General features: G+C 46.1%; 1 protein-coding gene across 5 annotated transcripts in view; it reads left to right on the forward strand.

Annotated features, from left to right (window-relative positions):
• The window catches only part of BEND7 (BEN domain containing 7), a 46,410-nt gene extending 28,571 nt beyond the window's left edge, over positions 1 to 17,839 (forward strand). For 3 of the 5 annotated variants that reach the window (XM_068670010.1, XM_068670009.1, XM_068670007.1), the window contains 4 exons: positions 3,697 to 3,816; positions 5,645 to 5,704; positions 11,603 to 11,653; positions 15,883 to 17,839. In XM_068670010.1, coding sequence (XP_068526111.1) covers positions 3,697 to 3,816; positions 5,645 to 5,704; positions 11,603 to 11,653; positions 15,883 to 15,944 — 293 coding nt within the window. In that variant the 3' untranslated portion in view covers positions 15,945 to 17,839. Of the gene's footprint in view, positions 1 to 3,696; positions 3,817 to 5,644; positions 5,756 to 11,602; positions 11,654 to 15,882 lie in introns of all 5 variants that reach the window. The other 2 variants (XR_011092126.1, XM_068670008.1) reach the window with 2 other exon arrangements.
• Positions 17,840 to 19,708: the final 1,869 nt, after the last annotated feature.

Raw genomic sequence — 19,708 nt, forward strand, 5'->3', positions numbered from 1 at the left:
GCTGGACTGGGGAGAGATAGGGGGAGATTTTACTGGGGCCAAGAGATGAGCTTGGTGCACATAAGAGCTGTGGTGGTTGAACTGGGAGCAAGTTTCTTAGTTGGTGTGACCTTATGCCGGGTGTTTTTGTTAGCAACCACTGCTTTCTGGGTTCCAGAAGGAAATATCTACTGTCAAACACTGTGATCACAACATGTAAAGAGCTGGTATTACATCAGAGACTCTGGATTGGATTCCACTGTTTGGTAAACACTGTTTTGCCCAGAGAAGCTGTGGCTGCCCCGACCCTGGAGGTGTTCAAGACCAGGCTGGATGGGGCTTTGGGCAACCTGATCTAATGGGTAGCATCCCTGCCCATGGAAGTAGGGATGGAACTAGATGATCTTTAAGGTTCCTTCCAACCCAAGATGTTCTATGACTGTATGAAATTGCATATGGAAGAAAAATACCCAGGTTGCAAAAAGGCTGTGTTGGAAAATAGGGCTTATTCTAGGGCCCTTGACTTGTCATGAGTTTACCAATCCAACAGATTGGTAATCTATTACAAACAATGCAATGAGAAGAGCTTCTGTAATCACATTAGCAGCAAAAGGAGGCAGGGGAACCTTTTGCAGCCAGTGCTGTGTGTAGCTTCAGGCCCCCTCCCCATGCAAGAAAGACCTTGACATACTAGAGTGAGTCCAGTGGCTGGCCACCAGGACTATTGTAGGATTGAAACAGGTAAGTGGTGAAGCAGATACACAAGGTGGCAAATGAGAAGAGGCTGAGAGAACTGTTTCAGTCAGCCTGGAGAAGAGAAGGTTCAGGAGAAACCACATGGCTGTCCACAACTACCTAGAGGGATGGCATAGAGAAGACGGAGTCAGACTCCTCTCAGAGGCACAAGAGGCATTGGACACAGGGAAAAATTTCAACGTGACGTAAGAAGCTTTTTCAGCACAAGGGTGGTCAAACAGTGGAACGGGAGCTCAGAGAGGCTGCAGGATCTCCATCCCGTGAGGTATCCAGAATTTGACTGGACATGGTCCAGAGCATCACAATCTACTTGGGTGTGCTTCAAGCATCAGGTTAGACATGGAGACGTCCAGGAGTCCCTTTCAACCTGTGCAATGCTGTAATAAAGTGGTTATGTCATAGTGCTAATGCATCTTGCAGAGTTTCTGGCAGGCTTTCTTACAGTTCTGCCTATAATTAGGGTTCAATTATAAACACTACCTGTTTTTCTAGAGATCAATAATCTGTGAAAATTTGCAGTTGAATTCACTCCATCTGTATCTCATTCTTCCCTAAAAGCTCTAATAAATAAGTTAAGTGGAAGAGAAAGGAGTTCAAAATTACTTAAAAGAAATAAAATAAAATACTTGGAGTGGCACTGTTGTAAGAAAAAAATGTTTCTGAGTTGATGCAGTGGCACTATTAAAATAGCAGTTGTCACCCACTGCAGAGATCAGTGTTTGTCAGCAGCTGAGCTCATGTTGCCAGCGCAAATCCCGAAGCTTGGTTTAACCTCTTCCCTTGGCCCCAGAGAGGAGGAAGGGGAGGAGGAGGAGTTTCAACAGATGAATTTTGTCTGTGGTGGTACTGCTAGGTACCGCTGTAAGAACAGTGATCTTTAGTGGCATTTACAGGATTGCCCAAACGCTAGTGCGTGATCCCTGGTAGGGGAGCCCCGTCCTAAAAGCTGTGATGGAGGAAGATGCTGAGGGCATCTGAGGATCTTTACTCAGCCTGGCTCCAATGGCACCGTTTTTCCCCTCAAAGAGCTGGGCTATCGAGCACTGTGGTTTCATTTATTCCAAGAAATGACTGAGCCAGTATGAAATCTCCATGAGAACAACACCATGTTGTTTGCATTATTTCATTAGGACATTCCTCTACCAGATATCCTTTAGTGGCGCTTTTAGTCCTTCTCCATGACACAGACACAAAAGTAGGGAAAAAAAAAAAAGGCTACATTCATGACAGAAATGAGCAGGGAACTTAAAGGAGAGACTGTTTGCTTGAAAATTGCTCTCCTTGTCTGAAAACATTTTAACTGCCATCCTTACGGGTAATTTAACACCTCTGTAACAGGATGATTAGCCAGGAATAAATTCTCCCTTTTGACTTTGGATATTCAGTGGCACTTGTTGAATCAGTTGCAGTGCTTCTCCCGGGCAATCAATTTCCCTTGTGAGCTGCATCAATCTTTCCCTTAGCGCTCAGAGGAGGGAGGGGGACAGATCAGAAGTGGTTGGTTGTTTTTTTTTTCCTTTACGTTCCTGCCGAGAAGTCCAGCCCTGCACGAAGGTCTGCTCCTGCAGAAGTAATGAGCTGTGATCAGATCTGCTGGGGAGATTTATGGCACAGTGAGGTACAGCTCAGATGGACCGGAGAGGTGAGGTCCCACGTCTGCCTCCTTCCTATTCCATTCCCACTCTTGTTCTCCGAGGCTGCTGTACCCTCTTTACCCATGCAGCCAGCAGCAAGCAATAGTCAAAAATCCACTTCCACATTTGGAGGGTGGCCTGGGGACAGCCTGGTGTCCCACGTTGTCCCCAGGCCCTGGTCACAAACACAAAGTTCTCTCCCACGTTTGAAGTAGGAGTCTTAAGGCATCAGTCAGGCTCCCATTGTATCAGGGACCGTATGAATTCAGGAAGGAAAGAGCATTTCTGCCTTCGAGGAGCTTGTGAAGTGTTGCAAATCGGACACTGGCAATGTACGGGGCTGTACTGACTTATCTGGGAAACCTCCTGAGTCGGGCCAGGCTGCAGAGAAAAATATTGTTAATGCCTTCAATGCAATGGTTTTGTGAAGTTGTTAACATGAAAAGAATTGGGAGGGTGTGATTACTCTGGGTCCCTTTGTACTTAGCAGCTAGCACTGCTTCAAAAGTCTGTGCATAAGGATTCTGAAATGAACAGTTTTTGCTGCGTGCTTCTCCACCCTATTTGTGTGACATTTCTTCCCAAGGATTACAAATTCCTTCAGCTGGGACCAGTTTTCTTTCTTTCTTTGCTGGTCATTAGTGGACAGTTGGCTCTGAGGACTAAGCCCAGGACTACAACAGCAATGCTAACAGCCATGGCGTTTTTTCTATTTTTGCTCTCGTTGCCTTTGCACACACCTCGATCGTGTGATGAAAATCAATTGCATCAGTTTCGCTACATTTATAATTTCCTAAATTGTTTGGTTTGTTGTAAATATGGCACAGAATTTCCTTTTGTATATGGAATGAAGGGCTATGTTGTTCATACATGTACTATTTTTACAAAAATATAAAACTAGACCTATATGATATTTATTTTTCTCAATCAAATCTGTTTTTTTAGTAGCTTTATAAAAGTTCTGTTCCATCCAGCTTGGCAGTATGAGAACTGTTGAGATTTCTGCGGTGCTAGGACCTGTGTCTTTCAACAGCTTGCTTGCTGACTTAGATACAAGTCTGAGAGGCCACCAAATGACCAGAAGTTCAGTTCTCTACTTATACCCAATGGAAGGCAGCATTTAGAAATGCCTGCCACATCTGGAGACTCGTTTTAAAGTACTTATTTAGTGAAACATTGAGTTTGACCCTGTCCTTGCAATCCTAGACTTGACCATTGAAATGCTCTTAGTTAAGCTGATGATTTGATGCAGTTTGTTTGTAATCTTCAGCCTCCTTTCCCCAGTTGTGGTGGCATGTTTGAAAAACCTGGTGTCTTTTTATTTCAGTCTTCACAGAAAAATACTGCACGGCGAACCACGTGGATAAACTTCCTGGTCCCAGGGACTGGGTCCAGATTCTTCAGGATCAAATTAAACTGGCAAGAAGACGATTAAAAAGAGGCTCAGGTATGTATAAAAATATAAAGAAAAACCATGTGAGTGTAAAATTAAAATCTGAGAGCCTTTTCTTGGTGACTGTAACTGTTGTACACGGTCATTCTATAAAAATTTGACCTCTCAGGTTTTAGCAGGTTTCTAGTACAGGGTGACACGTTTAGGAGCACTCTTTGCAGCTTTTTAAAAATCTTTTTCAATGTTGTCTCCAACCTCTTTCCATTAGCAACCAAAAACTTCTTAGAATCATATCCTGAAGTGGAAGGGAGCCACGAGGATCACTGAGTCCAACTCCTGATCCCACACAGGGCAACCTAAGAGTTAACCCATGTATCTATGAGCATTCTTCCCAGCGTTTTATAGGATTTGAGTCATAAACTAGCTGATCCAGCCAGGGCTGTGGGTAGAAGTTGTTAAATTCCCTGTTATTTGGCCTTCCAAGCCACTTACCGTACTGTTAGGACATAACCCAAGTTACCTTTCCCTCCAAACTCTGTGTCTCTGGAAGGAGAGAGGAGTTTTCTCACACTCCTTGCGAAAGAACCAGCATCACTGTACCAAAAAAAACCCCATCCCACGCTGGTTGTGCCTGTGAGGACCTACCAAAGCATAGGAGTGAGCGTGCCAGCAGTGAGTAACAGGTAATTTAGGCAGGGATTTGCAGCAAAGCTGCTCAGCTTTGCAGAGGAACGTGCAGGACAGCCTGGGACCGGCCTGACAGAGCTCCCCGTGCAGGGAAGGCACAGTTTGAAGCATCCACCCTGAGAGCCTCCAGGTCATGCCCATGAGCTCTCCGTTGCAGTGATGTGCAGTCCCAAAATCCCCTGTGGAGTTCACAGGAATCCAAAAGCAATATCACTGATTGAGAGCTGTTTAATTAGTTTCCAAACCTGAACTAGTCTCCTTCCCATCTTCAGGCCTCCTATCCTACAAGGGGCTTTCTTCATGCTTCCTACTTTTCCCTTCTGGTGTCTCTTAAGGCTCTCTTTTGGTCATATTTCCTGCCCCTCTCTCCCTTGGAGCATCTGACTTCACTGTCTGAGGTGCATCACCTGTGCCAATGTCCTTAAACATGTTCCTTCACCGTTATCATGTGTTCCTGCCTGCCTTTTCCCCTCTTCCCTTCTCCCCCTCACCACAATTAAGTGCCTGTTAGCATCCATGGGTTGAGAAATGGGAAATTCAATGGCTCAGCAGGGGATGCAGTGGTCCCACTAGTTATGGGGAGGTGAGATAGACTGCAGGAAAAGGCAAAGACATTTCTCTCTGGCTCCGTGTGTCAGAGAACCAGCATTTTCTGCCCAAACACACGCTGGCATCTGAATTCTTTATCCACAGCTCTGTTAATGCCAGGAGGGAAAAGCATAAAACTAAAGAAAATGAGGAGCACCCAGAGACAGAAGCACCACAGGGCAGTGGGGGGAATACAAATAATTCAGTAGCACAAGCTTCCCTGAGCAGAGCAGCAAACCCCTAGCCTTAAAAAGGGCTTCTTGTGCACATTGGGGTGGGAGGAGAGAGGGACACAAGGTAATCTCCTTAAAGGCAGTGTCAGCTCACTGAGGGTGTACAACAGGACTGATTTCTGCCCCTTGCAAAGGCTGCCTGGGCAGAAGGGTGGAAGTGCAATGGCAGGCTCTGGGAAGGTGAATTGCACAGCGTGGGATGTGGGGAAAGGAGGGTCTTTGGGTTGTCTGCAGAAGATCCCTCAGGGAAGAGGATTGACCTAATTTTGTTTAGATTTTTGTTTTCCTTCGTCCGTTTTTATTTGCTGTTCTTGGTGCCTCTGCAGGGTACTAATTAAAATGACGATGCCCTTCTGCTTTTGCCTTTTAAACAGGGCCACTTCCATCTCTGGTCCTTTCTTGGGATGGCAGAATCGAAGCAGAGGATATTCTTTGTACGTGAGCAAGACTGTGAAGAAAAATAAGCGAGGCTGAGTATAGTGAGGGTGAATAAGATAATAAGGGTCCATCTCTGTCTGTTTTGTTTCCTATAATGCCCATTAAGAGATCCCTAAGGAAGTCCACAGGGCCAAGGGAAAGACGGGGTGATTGCTAGCACAGTCTCACAGCCCTCAGAAGTCTTAGCCTGATTTAGACCTGGCAGCGTGGGAACAATGCAAATGTGAACTATTCATTGTGAAACCTTCTAAAATTGTCGGCGCTGTGGGTAACTCGCCGAGACCAAAATGGGAGAGGAGGACAGTTACGGAGGGAGGTTTGAGCTGCTTAGGGGAAAGATGTTCCCAGCCTTCATCTTGCAAAACGCTGTTTTTAGGAACCCAAAAACCCCCAAGCAGGTGTCCTCACTTCCCTACTCCCCAGTCACCCTCTCTTAGCTTTGTCTACACTTGCTCCCCGAAACATGCCATGTGGGCTTGGGCTGAGGTGCCCGAAGAACAAATTGGAGCCAGCATTACGCTAGATTGATCTGAGACTTTCTAAGCCACCCTGTCTCCCTGCTGGCTGCTCATGCTGCTTTATCTAAATCAGTTTCGAGTTTGTTTCGATGCACAGGCTTTATCTGGGAAAAGCTTAAGGTGGTCTATTTATTTCACAGAAACCACAAAACAACTTTTTAGTCACCACTGAGTTGTGCTAAATTTGAACAGCAGAAGTATTTAAGAGACAAGGGGCAGGCTTTCCATTCTGTTTGCCTTCCCCTGAGCCATTTAGTCTATCCTCTGATTAGTTTCTCACTTCAAACCAGGCAATAAGGCACTGCATTCATGAGCAGCCCTGTCTGCTTCATCCTGTAAAACATTATTTCAGTCTGATAACATAAATCCTGCTCTAGCTTTCAGTGATATTAATAATTTGAAAGAATTCTAGCAAATGAGTGGGATAGGTCTGCTTTTTGTACCTCTCTCTGTCGGGTGTATTCTCTCGAGGATTTCCAAATTAATTGAAATCATGATCACTGGATGATAGATGCTGTCCAGCTTCATCCTTATTTATCATGTTTGGCTCATCTCCTAGAATTAGGGATGGAAAAGCTCCCTACTTGGAAAGCTAATAATAAAAAAAAATCCACTTTAAAATTCTGCTTTCTAGAAAATAGTTCCCCTGTGTGGATTTTGAAAGGTTGTTATCCTAAGCCAAATAAAAATTCATTTAAGTTCGGAATCAGTGACAATATTTTCCATAGCTAGAAATATTCTTATTTATTTATTTATTTATTTTTTGCTTTGGCTTTCTCTTAGTTCTTTGAGATTATTGCCTGAGATCTGAGACTTGGGTAGTTTTTTTTTTTTTTTTTATTTGTTAGATCTGAGAATAAAGCTGTCACTTCCATTAAATTTTTATTGGCCTTGTTCAGTCTTCTCAAAATTTCACAAGTCGGCTGTCACAAAGGGGAGAAGAGACTGCGAGGTTAACATTACAAACAGATGTTATAATTAAAATTAAATAGTATGATAATATCCCTCAGCCTTGAATATCAGTCCCGTTTCATGGCAGCAGCACAGCGTCCTGGGGCACAGCTTCGGAGTGCCAGATCTGCCTTCTCCCAGCAGAGAAGCTTCTTGGCTTCTGGCACGGGATGCAAAGTGGCCCTGGAAGGGAAGGAAGTCAAAGGAAAAAAAAAAAAAAAAAGATGTGTAGGTTTCCTCTTGTAAAGCAGTGTGAATTACTGTGCAAATCAGCTCGTAATTTACTCGGGGCATTCCCCACCGCGTGGTCTTTCCACCCTACAGAGAGGATGTGGGTTGGGGGCTGGTGGCCTTGCCAGTGGCGTTACAGAGCCAGGGAGCATTAGCATAAAGATCTAAGAAGGGCAAAATCAGAAGGAGCTGACTTGCTGCTCATGTCACCTCTGCGCTAGACGTAGTATGGAAGCCTTTTGATTCCTAAACTCTTCATCCCTTAATAAGCAGCGGGTCAGGGGCCACGCAGCTCTTGCAGTAAGTTCTTCCTCCCTTTTTATGTTTTGAAGAGAGTACATAAGCCATTATGCTGTAGCATCTGCCCGTTGTATAGGCAGGGAAGTTGCTGCTGTGTGACTAACGCTCCCGGAGTACCGAGGGTAAGAGCTGCTCATGCAAAGTGATTGCTTTGTGCATAACCTGGAAGCTTTTGATTGCCATACACAACAAAGGACAACATAGCAGTGCTGGAAAACACGCTGAAACTTTTCAGGCAGGATTAATTTAAATTACAATCCCATGACGTTTCATCCTTGAAGTGTTGTTTAAAATTAATATTACGTTGTTGTAATGTAAAACAGTGGGAAAGAAGGAAGGAACAAATGCTTACAGGCTTTTTGGAAATTTGCCTTTTCTCCCACATCCTTGTGCTTCCATTCCACTGCTTCCATTGCCTTGTGTAAGGTTTTGGGAGGGGGTAGAGGGGCTTGGTTGTTTTTTGGGTTTTGCTTTCTATTTCTCTTCATCCTTCTGATTTCCCTGGTTTGTGTTTTTGATACAGTATCTATGTATGTTAGAGGTTGTGTTGATTTCTCTTTTGCTTAGCAATAAACACAAGACCAGGAAGGATGTAGGATGTAAGCCCAAGATGTGACACACTGCTTTTGTGGCTAGTATCTGAGATAAAGATAGTGATATTAAAATGAGCTACTCTTGCAATAACCTTGCCAGCCCTGAGCATACCTGTACTTCTGGCCAAGAAGCAAACCAGCAGGTGTGCACTTAACAAACATGGACACCAGAAGCTAAACAGTTTTTTAGGAAAAAATATAGGCCTCTAAGGAAATGATTAGTACGATTGTTCTGCAGTAGCTGTTGAGCTCTACCTAAGCAAAGGACAGAAAAGAGTGTTAGAATTCCCACAGCAGACTCTGTTCCTGCTTGCCTTGTCTTGCAGGCTGGCTCAGGACATGTGAAGTTTGGCTGGCAGGCCCTGGGTGTGGTTGTTGAAGGCAAAATTTTCCTGCTTGGAATGCAAGGGGAGAAGATGTTGCTTTACATCCATGTTAGGAGGTCAGAGTGTTTATCATGCACTTGTGAGCAGGAGCTTTGTTGGTTGTACTTCACCTGAAACTGTGGCTATGCATCCAGTGTCATAAAACAAACTGGGACAGCCACTGAGAAGTGCATGTCTTGTTCCCACTCCCTTCCTTGGCACCAGCAAAAGCATTCATGTGGCCACGTTGTCAGTTTTTAACTTGATCTGACTGCTGTGGCCATATGAACGTTTGTGCTGGCAATAGGAACAGGGCTGGAACAATCAGCGGTGAGCTGGACCTCATCTATCAGCACCATATCATTCTTGTGCCAGATTAAAATGGCCAGGTTATCTGTTATCAACAAAGCTGCTTCTGCAAATTTGGAAACTCAAGTCCTTATCTTCGGAAAGCCCAGCACTTCCCAGCCTCCGTTTGTTTCTGTGCGACTCCTTCCTCTGAGTTCAACTTCAGCCAAGTGTGAGGAGGGCAATAAGGCAGAGAGAAAACCACGTTTCTAGGGCTACTTCAGGAGTCGCTGCTGAGACTTCCAGAAAACCTCTCACTGGAGTGGACAGCATAGCTGGTGGCATGGGATGTCAGCCTATTGCCAGCACTCATGTCATGTCTTGCTTCCCCCATTTTCATAGCTTGGGTCGCTTTAGCCCACAGGGCTGTTTATGGTCTCATCTCTTGCATGCCATGCTGCAGAACCACTTGGTGCAGGTAGTTCCTCGTACCATAGCTACAAGTTGGCCTCAGACCATGAGTTCTTGCCCAGAAGTATATATCCTATTGTTTTTTTCCTAGTCACTCATTTCACCAGTGTCTCCTCCCTCCAGTCCTTCCATCACTGTTAGTCCAGTCCTGATGCAAACCAACGCAGAGGCAGAGAATCGTGTAACCTCTTCCCATTCATTGAGCTCCATACTCTTTCCAAAATTAATATTTTTTTGCAATAAGCTGTAGCAAGCACTTAATTTCTTTCTGCTCAGTGTGCTGCCCTCTCACAGGAAGCAGAAGAAGGTATCGGTTCAAGGCACAATCAGAGTAACTTACAGGTCTGTGTCTTGTACTTGTTAGAGCTCTCAATTTAAACCATCCATGGGAGGAAAGCTGTTTAATATTAAGGGTTTTTGTTTGTCTCTGTTTCCTTATTATTCTGTATTCTGTTTTCCAGCAGCAAAGCTAGTGGAGGGACAAGAAAAGAGTTATGGGGAGCGAGTGAGGGAATTGGGGTTGTTTGGTCTGGAGGAGAGGAGGCTGAGGGGAGACCTCATCGCTCCCTACAGCTGCCTGAAAGGAGGCTGCAGCGAGGAGGTGTTGGTCTCTTTTCTCAGGTGACAAATGATAGGACACAAGGAAACAGTCTCAAGTTGGCCCAGGGGAACTTTACATTGGATTTTAGGAAGAATTTCTTCATAGAAGGGGTTGGAATGGGCTGCCCAGGGAGATGGTGGAGTCCCCATCCCTGGAGGTATTTAAGAGAAGTGTGGACGTGGTGCTTAGGGGCATGGTTTAGTGGTGGGACTCGGTAGGTCACGTTGATGGTTGAACTAGATGATGCTAAAGGTCTTTTCCTACCTAGCTGATGCTGTGATTCTTCAGTTCAACTAGTTTTGTAGAAGTGAGTGGAAAGCGTAGAGCTAAAACTCTGACTTCCACACAAGTAGGAAAGAGAGCAGCTTGCTGGGATGGAGAGCCGGGGGTAGCTGGAGGAAAGGATGTTTAATGTAGCTCAGCAGCTGGATTAGTTTATCTTATGATGTCCTTGTAAAGGGAACAACTCAACATCCTTGGGTACAGCTATAATAAAGGTGGCCAGGACAGTTAGCTTAGCGTCAAGAGAGACCTGCACTAAGTTGCTCAAGGTACCTAGAGCCTTGGTTAAATTTGTTGCCTATGGAAAATGTGCACGGAACGGAGGTGGTTGGATGTACATCCACCACACTGCACCTGTACAGTGTAAGGGACTTCACCTTCATGACCACATCGAGCCTGCTTAAGGGCTCTTGAAGATCTCATTGTGTTTGAAAGGCCTTAAATATCGTGCTGAATTGTCAAAAGACAAAGGTAATGGGATTTTGAATGGGGATTGTGTGGGTTAGGCACCTAATTCCTATTAAATGCCTGTAATTTACTCGGGGTTCAAACACACACTGACGGGTACTACAGCCTGACAAGTTGCTGCACATCCCTGGAGCCACACGAACCATCTTTATGCATTCCCTTGGCCCGTGGCAAACAGGAGAGGAACAAATTAGGCTTTTAGCCTTCCTTTACCGTGGGCTAGATTAAGGCAAATGATCTCGCACATGCCGTGAGTTAAAAACGTGTGTGTGTACGCTGTAATTGCCTGTGTGCCCGCACGGTTACCTGCTGTTGTAGTTCTGCTACGTGCCCACCTGTACCTTTGAAGACTTCCTGCCCTAGCAAATCTTTCTCTTCCCAAACGAGCTTGCCTGTGGTCACGGAAAGTTTGGATGCAGAAATGGGAGTGTTCCTACTTTTCCCTTGGGTGTCTGATGGTGGCAGCTGCAGGAGGATGGAGTGCAAGCCTTAGAAGGCTTAACAAACAGGATTTCTCCTATGCGATCTTATAAAATGATTGCAGCTCCCCTTATCGACCTCTTCTGTCCTGAAACCTTACAAGGAGCAAGCGTTACCGCAGCCCATTGCTGGCACAACTGCTTATTAATACCAAAGCCTCTCCTAAGTTTGCATTTTTATTATATGACCTTTTCCTCCAAGCAGTGAGTTTTTAACCGAGCGATAGCAAATTGCAGCTGAGGAAAGTAGATAGAAAATGCAAAATCGCTCTAGAGTATGTAGCTCTTTAATCACATTCCTGCATTCAGTAAAAGTAATGACATTTCTTGTTTATATTTGTAATCAGCAGAGGCAACTGACTGTGATGAGAAGCCGGACATTTCTTTACTACAGACAGGTAAAATGCATTAAAATTTTTATCAGCTTCGAATGTTTGTGTTTGTTTATTGTGCACAAGCAGTTTGCAGTAATCCTGCCGTGCCATCTACATTCGGGTAATTGCACACGGGACCCAGCTATCTACGTTTTGAACGCCCCGTATTAAAAAAACAAATGCACCAGAATCTTAAAATTTCCTCCTCTATTTCATATTCATAAAACCTCAAGGTTCGTGGCAGCAGCCAAGCTAATAAGGCCGGTAAGTCACCCTTCTTATCCCAAACAGGATCTTGTGCTCATCCCTTGTATTTCTGGGAGTTTTGGGGGTTCTGAACAGTGTTACTGGTAGGAACAGACTCAGTAATTCCTATTGTACTGTCTGTTCAGTTGGGCAAGGCAGTAGCAATAAGATCTTGGGTTTACAGAAAGATTGCATGCGATATGCATATGTTATGATAGCTAAGTGTTGTTTTACTTTCTCTTGGAGTGCAGGCACCTTGCCTCAAAGCCTGGCAATTGTTAAATAGCAATGTGGCTGCGCAGTGAGGGGGCCAGGATATACATTTTTTGTGTGCTGTTGCACATCGTGTTAAAATCGAGAGAGGCTGAGAGCGAATTCTGAAACATCCTCTCGTTAAGAGTTCATTTAATAACTGCCCTGGTGTTCGGAACAGAGTTCCCATCCTCCCAAAACTGCGTGGAGCCAGAGTGTGGGGACATGGCTGTAATTTCCCCTGTAATTTCACAAGGATGCAGCCTAACACCGCCGAAACCAAAGGAAAAGGAGGGATGAGCCACCACCACTGCGTGCTGGGGGCCAGAGCAGCAGCCGCCAGCCGCCCAGTTGAAATCCTGCTGTCAGAGCACGTGCAGTTACCAAGGAATAGGAGCAGTGATGCAGCGGCGAGGACAAGCAGCTACAGTCTGGTTCTGGCAGGGACCCAGCGGGGGCTGGGAGCACACGCTCGCCGGGAGCTGCCGTGCTGCTTTCTTGGCCAGCCGGTGAATATTTCAGGGCCCTGTTGCGATAACAGGCGCAGGAAGCTCTGCTTTGAGAGGTCTCTTCCAAGGGACATCCTGTTTGCTTCCTTTATCAGCGCGGGAAGCAATTCCATCAAAAGAGGGCTCTAATAAAGCTCGCTAATGCTGTGCAGCATTATCTTTGCATTGCTGGAGCAATCGTATGACGGCGCAGAGTCACTGGATTTTCCGCAGCTGCTTCTCGCCCCTCGTGCTAGCGATGGAAGCGAGCAAGATGGTCATGGCAGAGAACCCAACTCCCCGGCCACCCTGCAAACAAATCACCACCAGCATGGTCTGATCACATCTGCACATGCACACGCTTCTCCAGCTGAAATGTTTTTTTTGCATTTCTCCGTACTACACGGGGAAGGACGCCTGGATAAACCACGGTGCGATGTGCATCGGTGGGGGAGGCGATGCTGGCGGGCCGCACGCCAAGCCTTTGACTCACACCCATTATTATGTGCGCGTGCGAGTGCCTCTTCATAGGACGTATCAATGCAACGTCACACTGCTCTTGGAAGCGAGTGATTTAAAGTGATATACAGACAGCCTAATGACAGTAATTACGATGGAGAGCCAAAATACAGATGCTTGCTATCGAGGAGTGCCGCAAAAGAGGTGGGATGGAACTTTGATGGAGGTCTTTCCCTGCCTTAGCACAGCTGCTTTGATAGGGGGTGTTGCTGACAGGGAGCTTTAGCGGGCCGTATTCGGCTGTCTTCTCTCTGTTTAGCTTGAAATTTCAGCGGGGAAGAGCCTCGCTGATGGTGTTTGTGCAATGCCTGGTGCGGGGGGCCTCCCTCGCTCATAGGAGACAGATCAGGAGCGATCAGTGGTTGGCATGGGGTGGCAATGGGGTGAAATCGGGCTGGATCAGGTCACTTGAGCCATTTGTGATGAACATCGGGTGGTTGCTCTCTTGGTCTTCACAAGCTGAACAGATTTCAGAAGTGAAAGCTCAATTAAATCAATGGTAAGCGTTGGTGCAAAAAAAAAGGAGAACTGAGATTTCTCCAACCTGCCTTTTCTGCTCAGTCAGGGCTACCTGTGACCCCGCTGAGGTTATAAACACGATCCGGGGATGCGTGGGCTCTTGGTGCTGCGGTTCTTCAACCCACACGTTTTCAGATCGCAGCCTGTGGATGGCTGGCATTTCAGCTGAGACACCTCCGTTGGGAGCGTGCTTGCTCCCAGCTCTCTTCACAGTTGATAGGAGAAGGAATAAGTTCAGATCAGCTACGTTCAAGGTTGGAGGAGCCTGGTCTTTGGTGCCAGAACTGCTCTGAATGTGGCTCATTTACATAGGTGCCTCCAGCCAGGTTTGAATCTGCTCCTTCTGGGCCCACAAGCAGCTAAATCCTGGTCTCCGGGGAGAAAAGAGGTGTTTTCTTTCCAAAACCCTCCTTTGCAACTCAAAAGCCTTGTAAAAAAAAAATGTAGCTGGTACATTCTCCTAAAACTAAGGGAGATGTTTTTGCCCAATTATATTTTAGCACTTCAAGAGCAAGAATCGTGCTCCCGTTTTAAAATCACCCGAGATGCTGAGAGTGCCTGCGCTCTGAAGGCTGATGATTGAAGGGTGTTTAAAGAAAATTGGAAGAACTGTAGCAGTTAAACTTGCCGGGAACTTTGGCAGAATAACAGATAAAGCTCACGAAAATGCTAGAAGAGTTGTCTCTGACAAACCCTAGGAAAGCTCAGGACTCCGATAGCTCCAGCTTCTGCACGTGCTAACGCGGGCTGCTGCTTAAGCTGAAGTCTGTGTCCAGAGCTGAGCTGAGACAGATCAGACAGCTCCCAGGCTAATTACTGTGGAGTGGCTGGAAGGACTGATTAGCTTCTCGTTGATGTGGGAACCTGCAAGGTGTGGGATATGTCTTTATCGGGATGAAGACGTGGCAGCTTTTGGAGTCTTCCCGTATGAGTTGGCGTTGCAGAAAAGCTCATTTCAGTTTGGTCTACGGTTTATATAAAGCATCTGGATATTTTTTAAATATAACCCATAAGTTCTGCACATGGAAACAAATTTAAGACAGCTGCAACACCCTTCTCGTGCATCCTCATCTTGTAAATCACATGTGGAAGAAACGCGCAGCCCAGGGCAGGAGGGAGCCCTCCTCATACCTGTGCTTTGGACCACAGCTGGGCTGAAGGTTTCATACAGTTTCTCCGGGGCTAATTTTGAGGTGTGAAACGATTTTGATATCCCTAAAAGAAGCAGAATCAGTGACAACCCAATCCTCGGGTCCAGGGGTGATACGGCTTTGTCGGGAGATGAGAGCAATCTCTTCGGGAAGAAACCAGTGATAAGAAAACAGCAACGAGCCGATTCTGTACAGGTTGTCTCCTTTTCTCTCCAAACACAACATCAAGAAAACGAAACTTCAAAAAGAATAAAAAAAAAAAACTTTTCGAAACCTGAAATATAAATCCTTTATTGTAATATAAATCTTTATCCTTTCAGTGCCTGATTGTGAGCCTTCCCTTTTCATTGGGTTGCGTTTGCCTTCTGCACTGATTGATGTCTGTCTCCTATTTGCCCTGTGTTCTTAGCGCTGTCGTTGTAATTCTTCTGTCCATCTTTCATTGTGCTGTTTAGAAAAAAACACCTCCTTAAAGTGGCTTACAAAGACGGGATATAATCATCCGGCATACCTCTGTTTTTTTGTTGTTCTTTTTTTACATTTTTTATTATGCCGTATGCATTTAGACTACTGTGGAGTGGGTTTTTTTCCCCCCTCCCCATTTGTTTTTTTTTTTTTTCTAAAGAACGTCCAGAAATACACACTCTGGGTTTCAAATTCACGGGGTGCTTTTTTCACTTCTTCAGAAACGCAGCTTCAAAGTGGGAAGCAGCGCGGAGCAGTTTGTGCCTAGCGCGGCGCTTCACATCTCAAGTGGGGCGTCCTTCCTTTTCGGTGAAAAACTTTGCTCACAAATTCAGCATTAATAAAAATAAATCCATTTAATTTGCTTTCTTTAGCTGGTCGGGCTCTACCCTAGATGGGTTTCAGCAGCTGCTGTCTGCACGTACACCAACAGTTTGGCCCCATCACAAATTAGAATTAGAATCTAAATATATAATTTCCAGCTTTTTGTTTTGTTTTGTTTTTTAAACAGAGGACTGAGCTGATATCTTAAAAATGTTACTTCCTTTTAGCCTAATTTCATTTAAAAACGTTTTCCTTTTAAACTGATTTCCTCCAACTCTTCTTCCTCCAGGTAACCTTTTTGACACCACAACGGATGCTCTGATCGATGCACACCCAGATTTTTCTGTTTAACCTCCACACCGGTGACGGTAGCGGTTCTAAAACATCCTCTCCTTCGGGGAACGTTCCTGCAAGATCGGCGCGAGACCTTCAGCCTCCTGCGGGACGTGGGCGTCCGTGCAGCTTTCCCTTCGAGTTTGTGTTGTTCCACGCGTTTTCCGTGAACCCTCAAGCCACGAAACCACCAGGTCGTTTCGCCGGTTCTCATCTTAATTAAAGATGATTGCCCTCCATATCTAACCCGTTATTTAATTAGGATGGTAGCCACTCTACCTGAAGACGTTCTCTTGCCTTTGTTTTTCCCTTTGCCGTTGTACTTCCCCACATGGTTGTGTGCTCGTGTTTCATCTTAAGCTATGCAGAGGTGGATGAACACAGCTGGATGACTTCCCCTCCATGGGGACCGTGGTGGCATCTCTCCTTCCCGAACCCAGGGGGCTCGATGAGTGGTAGAAGTGCCCTGCTCTTGTTCTTCTGCAGACCCACTTTTCCTTTCCTGGCTGCTGCTTCTCTTTAGAGACCCGTAGTGCAAATAGCCAGTCATACACAGCTATAATTGAAAGGTCCTGGCTGGATCTAGCAGGAAGAAGAGCAGGATTCCTACCAGCAGCGCCCATTTCTGCACACGTAGCAGGGAGAAGCTGTTCCTCGAGCAAGCTGGAGATGCCCTGTGTGGTCCTCTCGAGCACGGTCTCCTTGCTTTCCCTACCACCTCAGTCTCACAACGGCTTAGTTTGCTGATTTCCAGGGCGAGGGTCTGCACACTGTGATTTCGCGACCACTGCCCTTGGGGACAATATTTAAAATAAATTTTAAAAAGTCCCCTTTTGACCCGCACTCTATTGATGGCTCGGCAGTTAAGATGAGTGAATTGATCAAGGAATTCACTCTCTTAGAGGCAGAAAGCATCGGTCCTTTCAGGTCAGGGCTAAGGGAAAATCGTACGCAGCCCTCCTCCGTGCAAACTGCCACTTCTGCACCTTTCAACAGCACTAAATTCACTTTAAGAAACATAGGGGAAAAGTTTCGAAGGTCTTACCTACAGCACCTATCGATCAGCAGAGAGTTTGAGTGGGCTTCCTGCCATTCGAGGGAGAGATTGCTAGAGCCTTCACCATTGTGTTTCGTTTTCCTTTGTGTATTTTAGGTGCATCTTCCCCCCCCCCTTTGACACTATTTGGCCTTTGAGTGTTTCAACTGAAGTGCTATTACCGAGTGGGATGGTTTTTTTTTATTTCTTCAAAGTATTTAAAGATTTCTTTCTGGTTTAAAACCCCTGAAGCCTGTTTCTGGGAAGCTGTTGAACACCCACAGAGGGGGCGCGTTCCCCCAGCACCCGAGAAATCAGGCTGCCCGCCCTCCCCACCCGCCAGCGATGTGCTTTTAGGAATGACCGTGTCTTCTGGAAAACTGTGGAATATATTGAATGTGCACTGCGAACCTTAAGAAAAAAGAAAAAAAAAAAAAACAGAGTCTTTCCTTCCTTCATGGCTTGGAGTTGTCTGCATAGGGCGGGGGCAGCCGTGCCCCCACACCGTGTGTCCGTATCGTAACACTTCAGCGATGGAATCAGCGTTTTTGTAAATTTTGAAGATTGCGTTGGTGTTTACTTACTGTGACTACTGTTCAGACTTTCTTCAGAAATCTTTTTATAGGGTTTATTAGAAAAAAAAAGAAAAAAAAAGAAGAAAATCATTCCATATTTAGGTAAAAACGTCTCAATCTTCTGTATATATGTTTTATTAATATGTAAATATTTAGATATTTTTAAATGACTATGTTCTTAATAAAGCGAGAAGGGACTAGTTGTGATATGGTGTATAACATTGTGTCGTGTTACCGATCTCTGGGAAACCCTCTTTGTCAGTCCAGAAAAAGAAAACCTACAATAAATAACTTTAATTGAACGTGCCTTCCTGTGTTCTGTGCTGGGTTGCTGTGTTTCAGGGGAATTACCTGGCAGTTTGTGGACCAGGTAAGGAAATGTACGGAAAACCCTAAAAGTTGCTGCCACGATGCTGTTTGTCTGATGGAAACGATCCTGCCCTGGCCGTCAGAACAATGGCCATAGCCAATCGCGTAATAACCCTCGAGTATTAAGTGCTGATATGCTTGAAGTCTAATTTTAATTGAATTAGGTGCCTTTATAATCTTCGCTTAAAAGGTTAAGCTCTGCTTCTATGGAAACAACACGCAGAGAGGGCAAACCCAACATCCATAATTTGGAGTGGCCGCGCAGAAATACGCCCGGTCATTTATTATCGCACCCTTGTCGAGCGTTGGTTAGCCTCGGAAAATGTTCCCTGCAAACACACGCTCCTGGGAACCTCCAGCCGATGAGAAATGAGGAAAAGCACCTCCACACACCCTGGCTGCTTTCTGTGGGCAGTAGCTGGTGGTGAAAAGCCCTGCCATGGTTTTGTTTCCCCTGCAGTGGTTGCACGGAGCCTCGGCGGGCATCGTGCGAGCCAGCTGGGTCCTCATCCATCGCCGCGAGCTGGGAGAGCTCCACCTGAGTCTGAATTGGCTCCAGATCCAAGTGCAAGTCGTCATTCCTACAAATAATGCTCACTCAACTCGGTGGAACGAATTCATCCCTCGCTGAGTGGTGATTTTCACCCTCCCGCTCCGTGCTGCGAGTCCTCCTCGTGCAGGTTGATTTTGCTTGATTTTTTTAATCCCGGGGCAGGTTAACGCAGCTTTATGATAGGATCAGGGACAAGAAATGTCACCGCATGCCAGGAAATTCAATGTATCAGAGGCCATGGCAGGGATGCTGCAGGGATGCCCCAGGACTTCGCGCCGTGCGTCCCGCCGCCCTATTTACGGGACGCCGGCGACGAATTCCTCGGGTGAAAAAAAATAAAAATCCTTCTGAAGCTTAACAGGAAAAGGATATCCTCGCAGCGACATGAAAGGAAACAGGAGCCCGGGCTTTATAAAAAATGCATTAGTTGCGAGGCAAGAAGAAAGTCATCTGAAGCCTGTGTGACACGTTGGTTGGGAAGCGGCTGGCAGAGGGAGCGCGCCGCCACGCCGTCGGGTTTTTGGGGGACCGGTGGCCCCGACAGATCCCACCCTGGAGCTGTCGGTGGGAAGACAAAGCCCTACAAAGCTCCACATCATCATGGCAAAGAGGAGGCACGGCCCCAGGAAAACCCCAGGGCTGATGACGGGCAGCTGGGGTATCCGACCCCACCGCCACATCCCCCTAAAGGCACAGCCACAGCTGATATTTCACCAAACTGAGCAAAATCAACCATTCTCCCCAAAATCCCAGATAAATTGAGCGTCTTCACCCCCTCCCCACCACCGGCTGCGTCACGGAGAGGCAGGCAAGGAGTCCCTACAAGTAGGTCAGCTACGATTTCTCATCCGACGGAAGCTAATAAAAGGCACCGATGTGAAACCTATAACATTATGGGGATAAATAATTTAGCTCGGTTGTGTAAACATTGATTCTGGGTTAAAAAAAAATAAAGAAAGAATGGATTCCATCAGCTCTTCCCCCTCCCCTGCGTGTGTACGTGGTTATGTGTGACATAACGGGGGCAGCAAATAATTTGGGGAATTTGGATGCCGGGGAGATGCCCCCAACGTGTTTCTGCATCGGGTCCTCCCTTCAGCCAGGCCCTCACAGAGGGGTCAGACGAGCAGGGGAGCTAATTGCGAACAAAGACATCGTTTGTGTCTTGTAATTGCAGGTTTCCATTGCCCGGAGGGCTGGTGCTAAGAGAGGAGGCTGCGTTTTGTACCCCATGTCCTCCCCTCTGCTC

The sequence above is a fragment of the Anas acuta genome, chromosome 1, assembly GCF_963932015.1.
Source record: "Anas acuta chromosome 1, bAnaAcu1.1, whole genome shotgun sequence".
NCBI classification, from domain to species: Eukaryota; Metazoa; Chordata; class Aves; order Anseriformes; family Anatidae; genus Anas; species Anas acuta.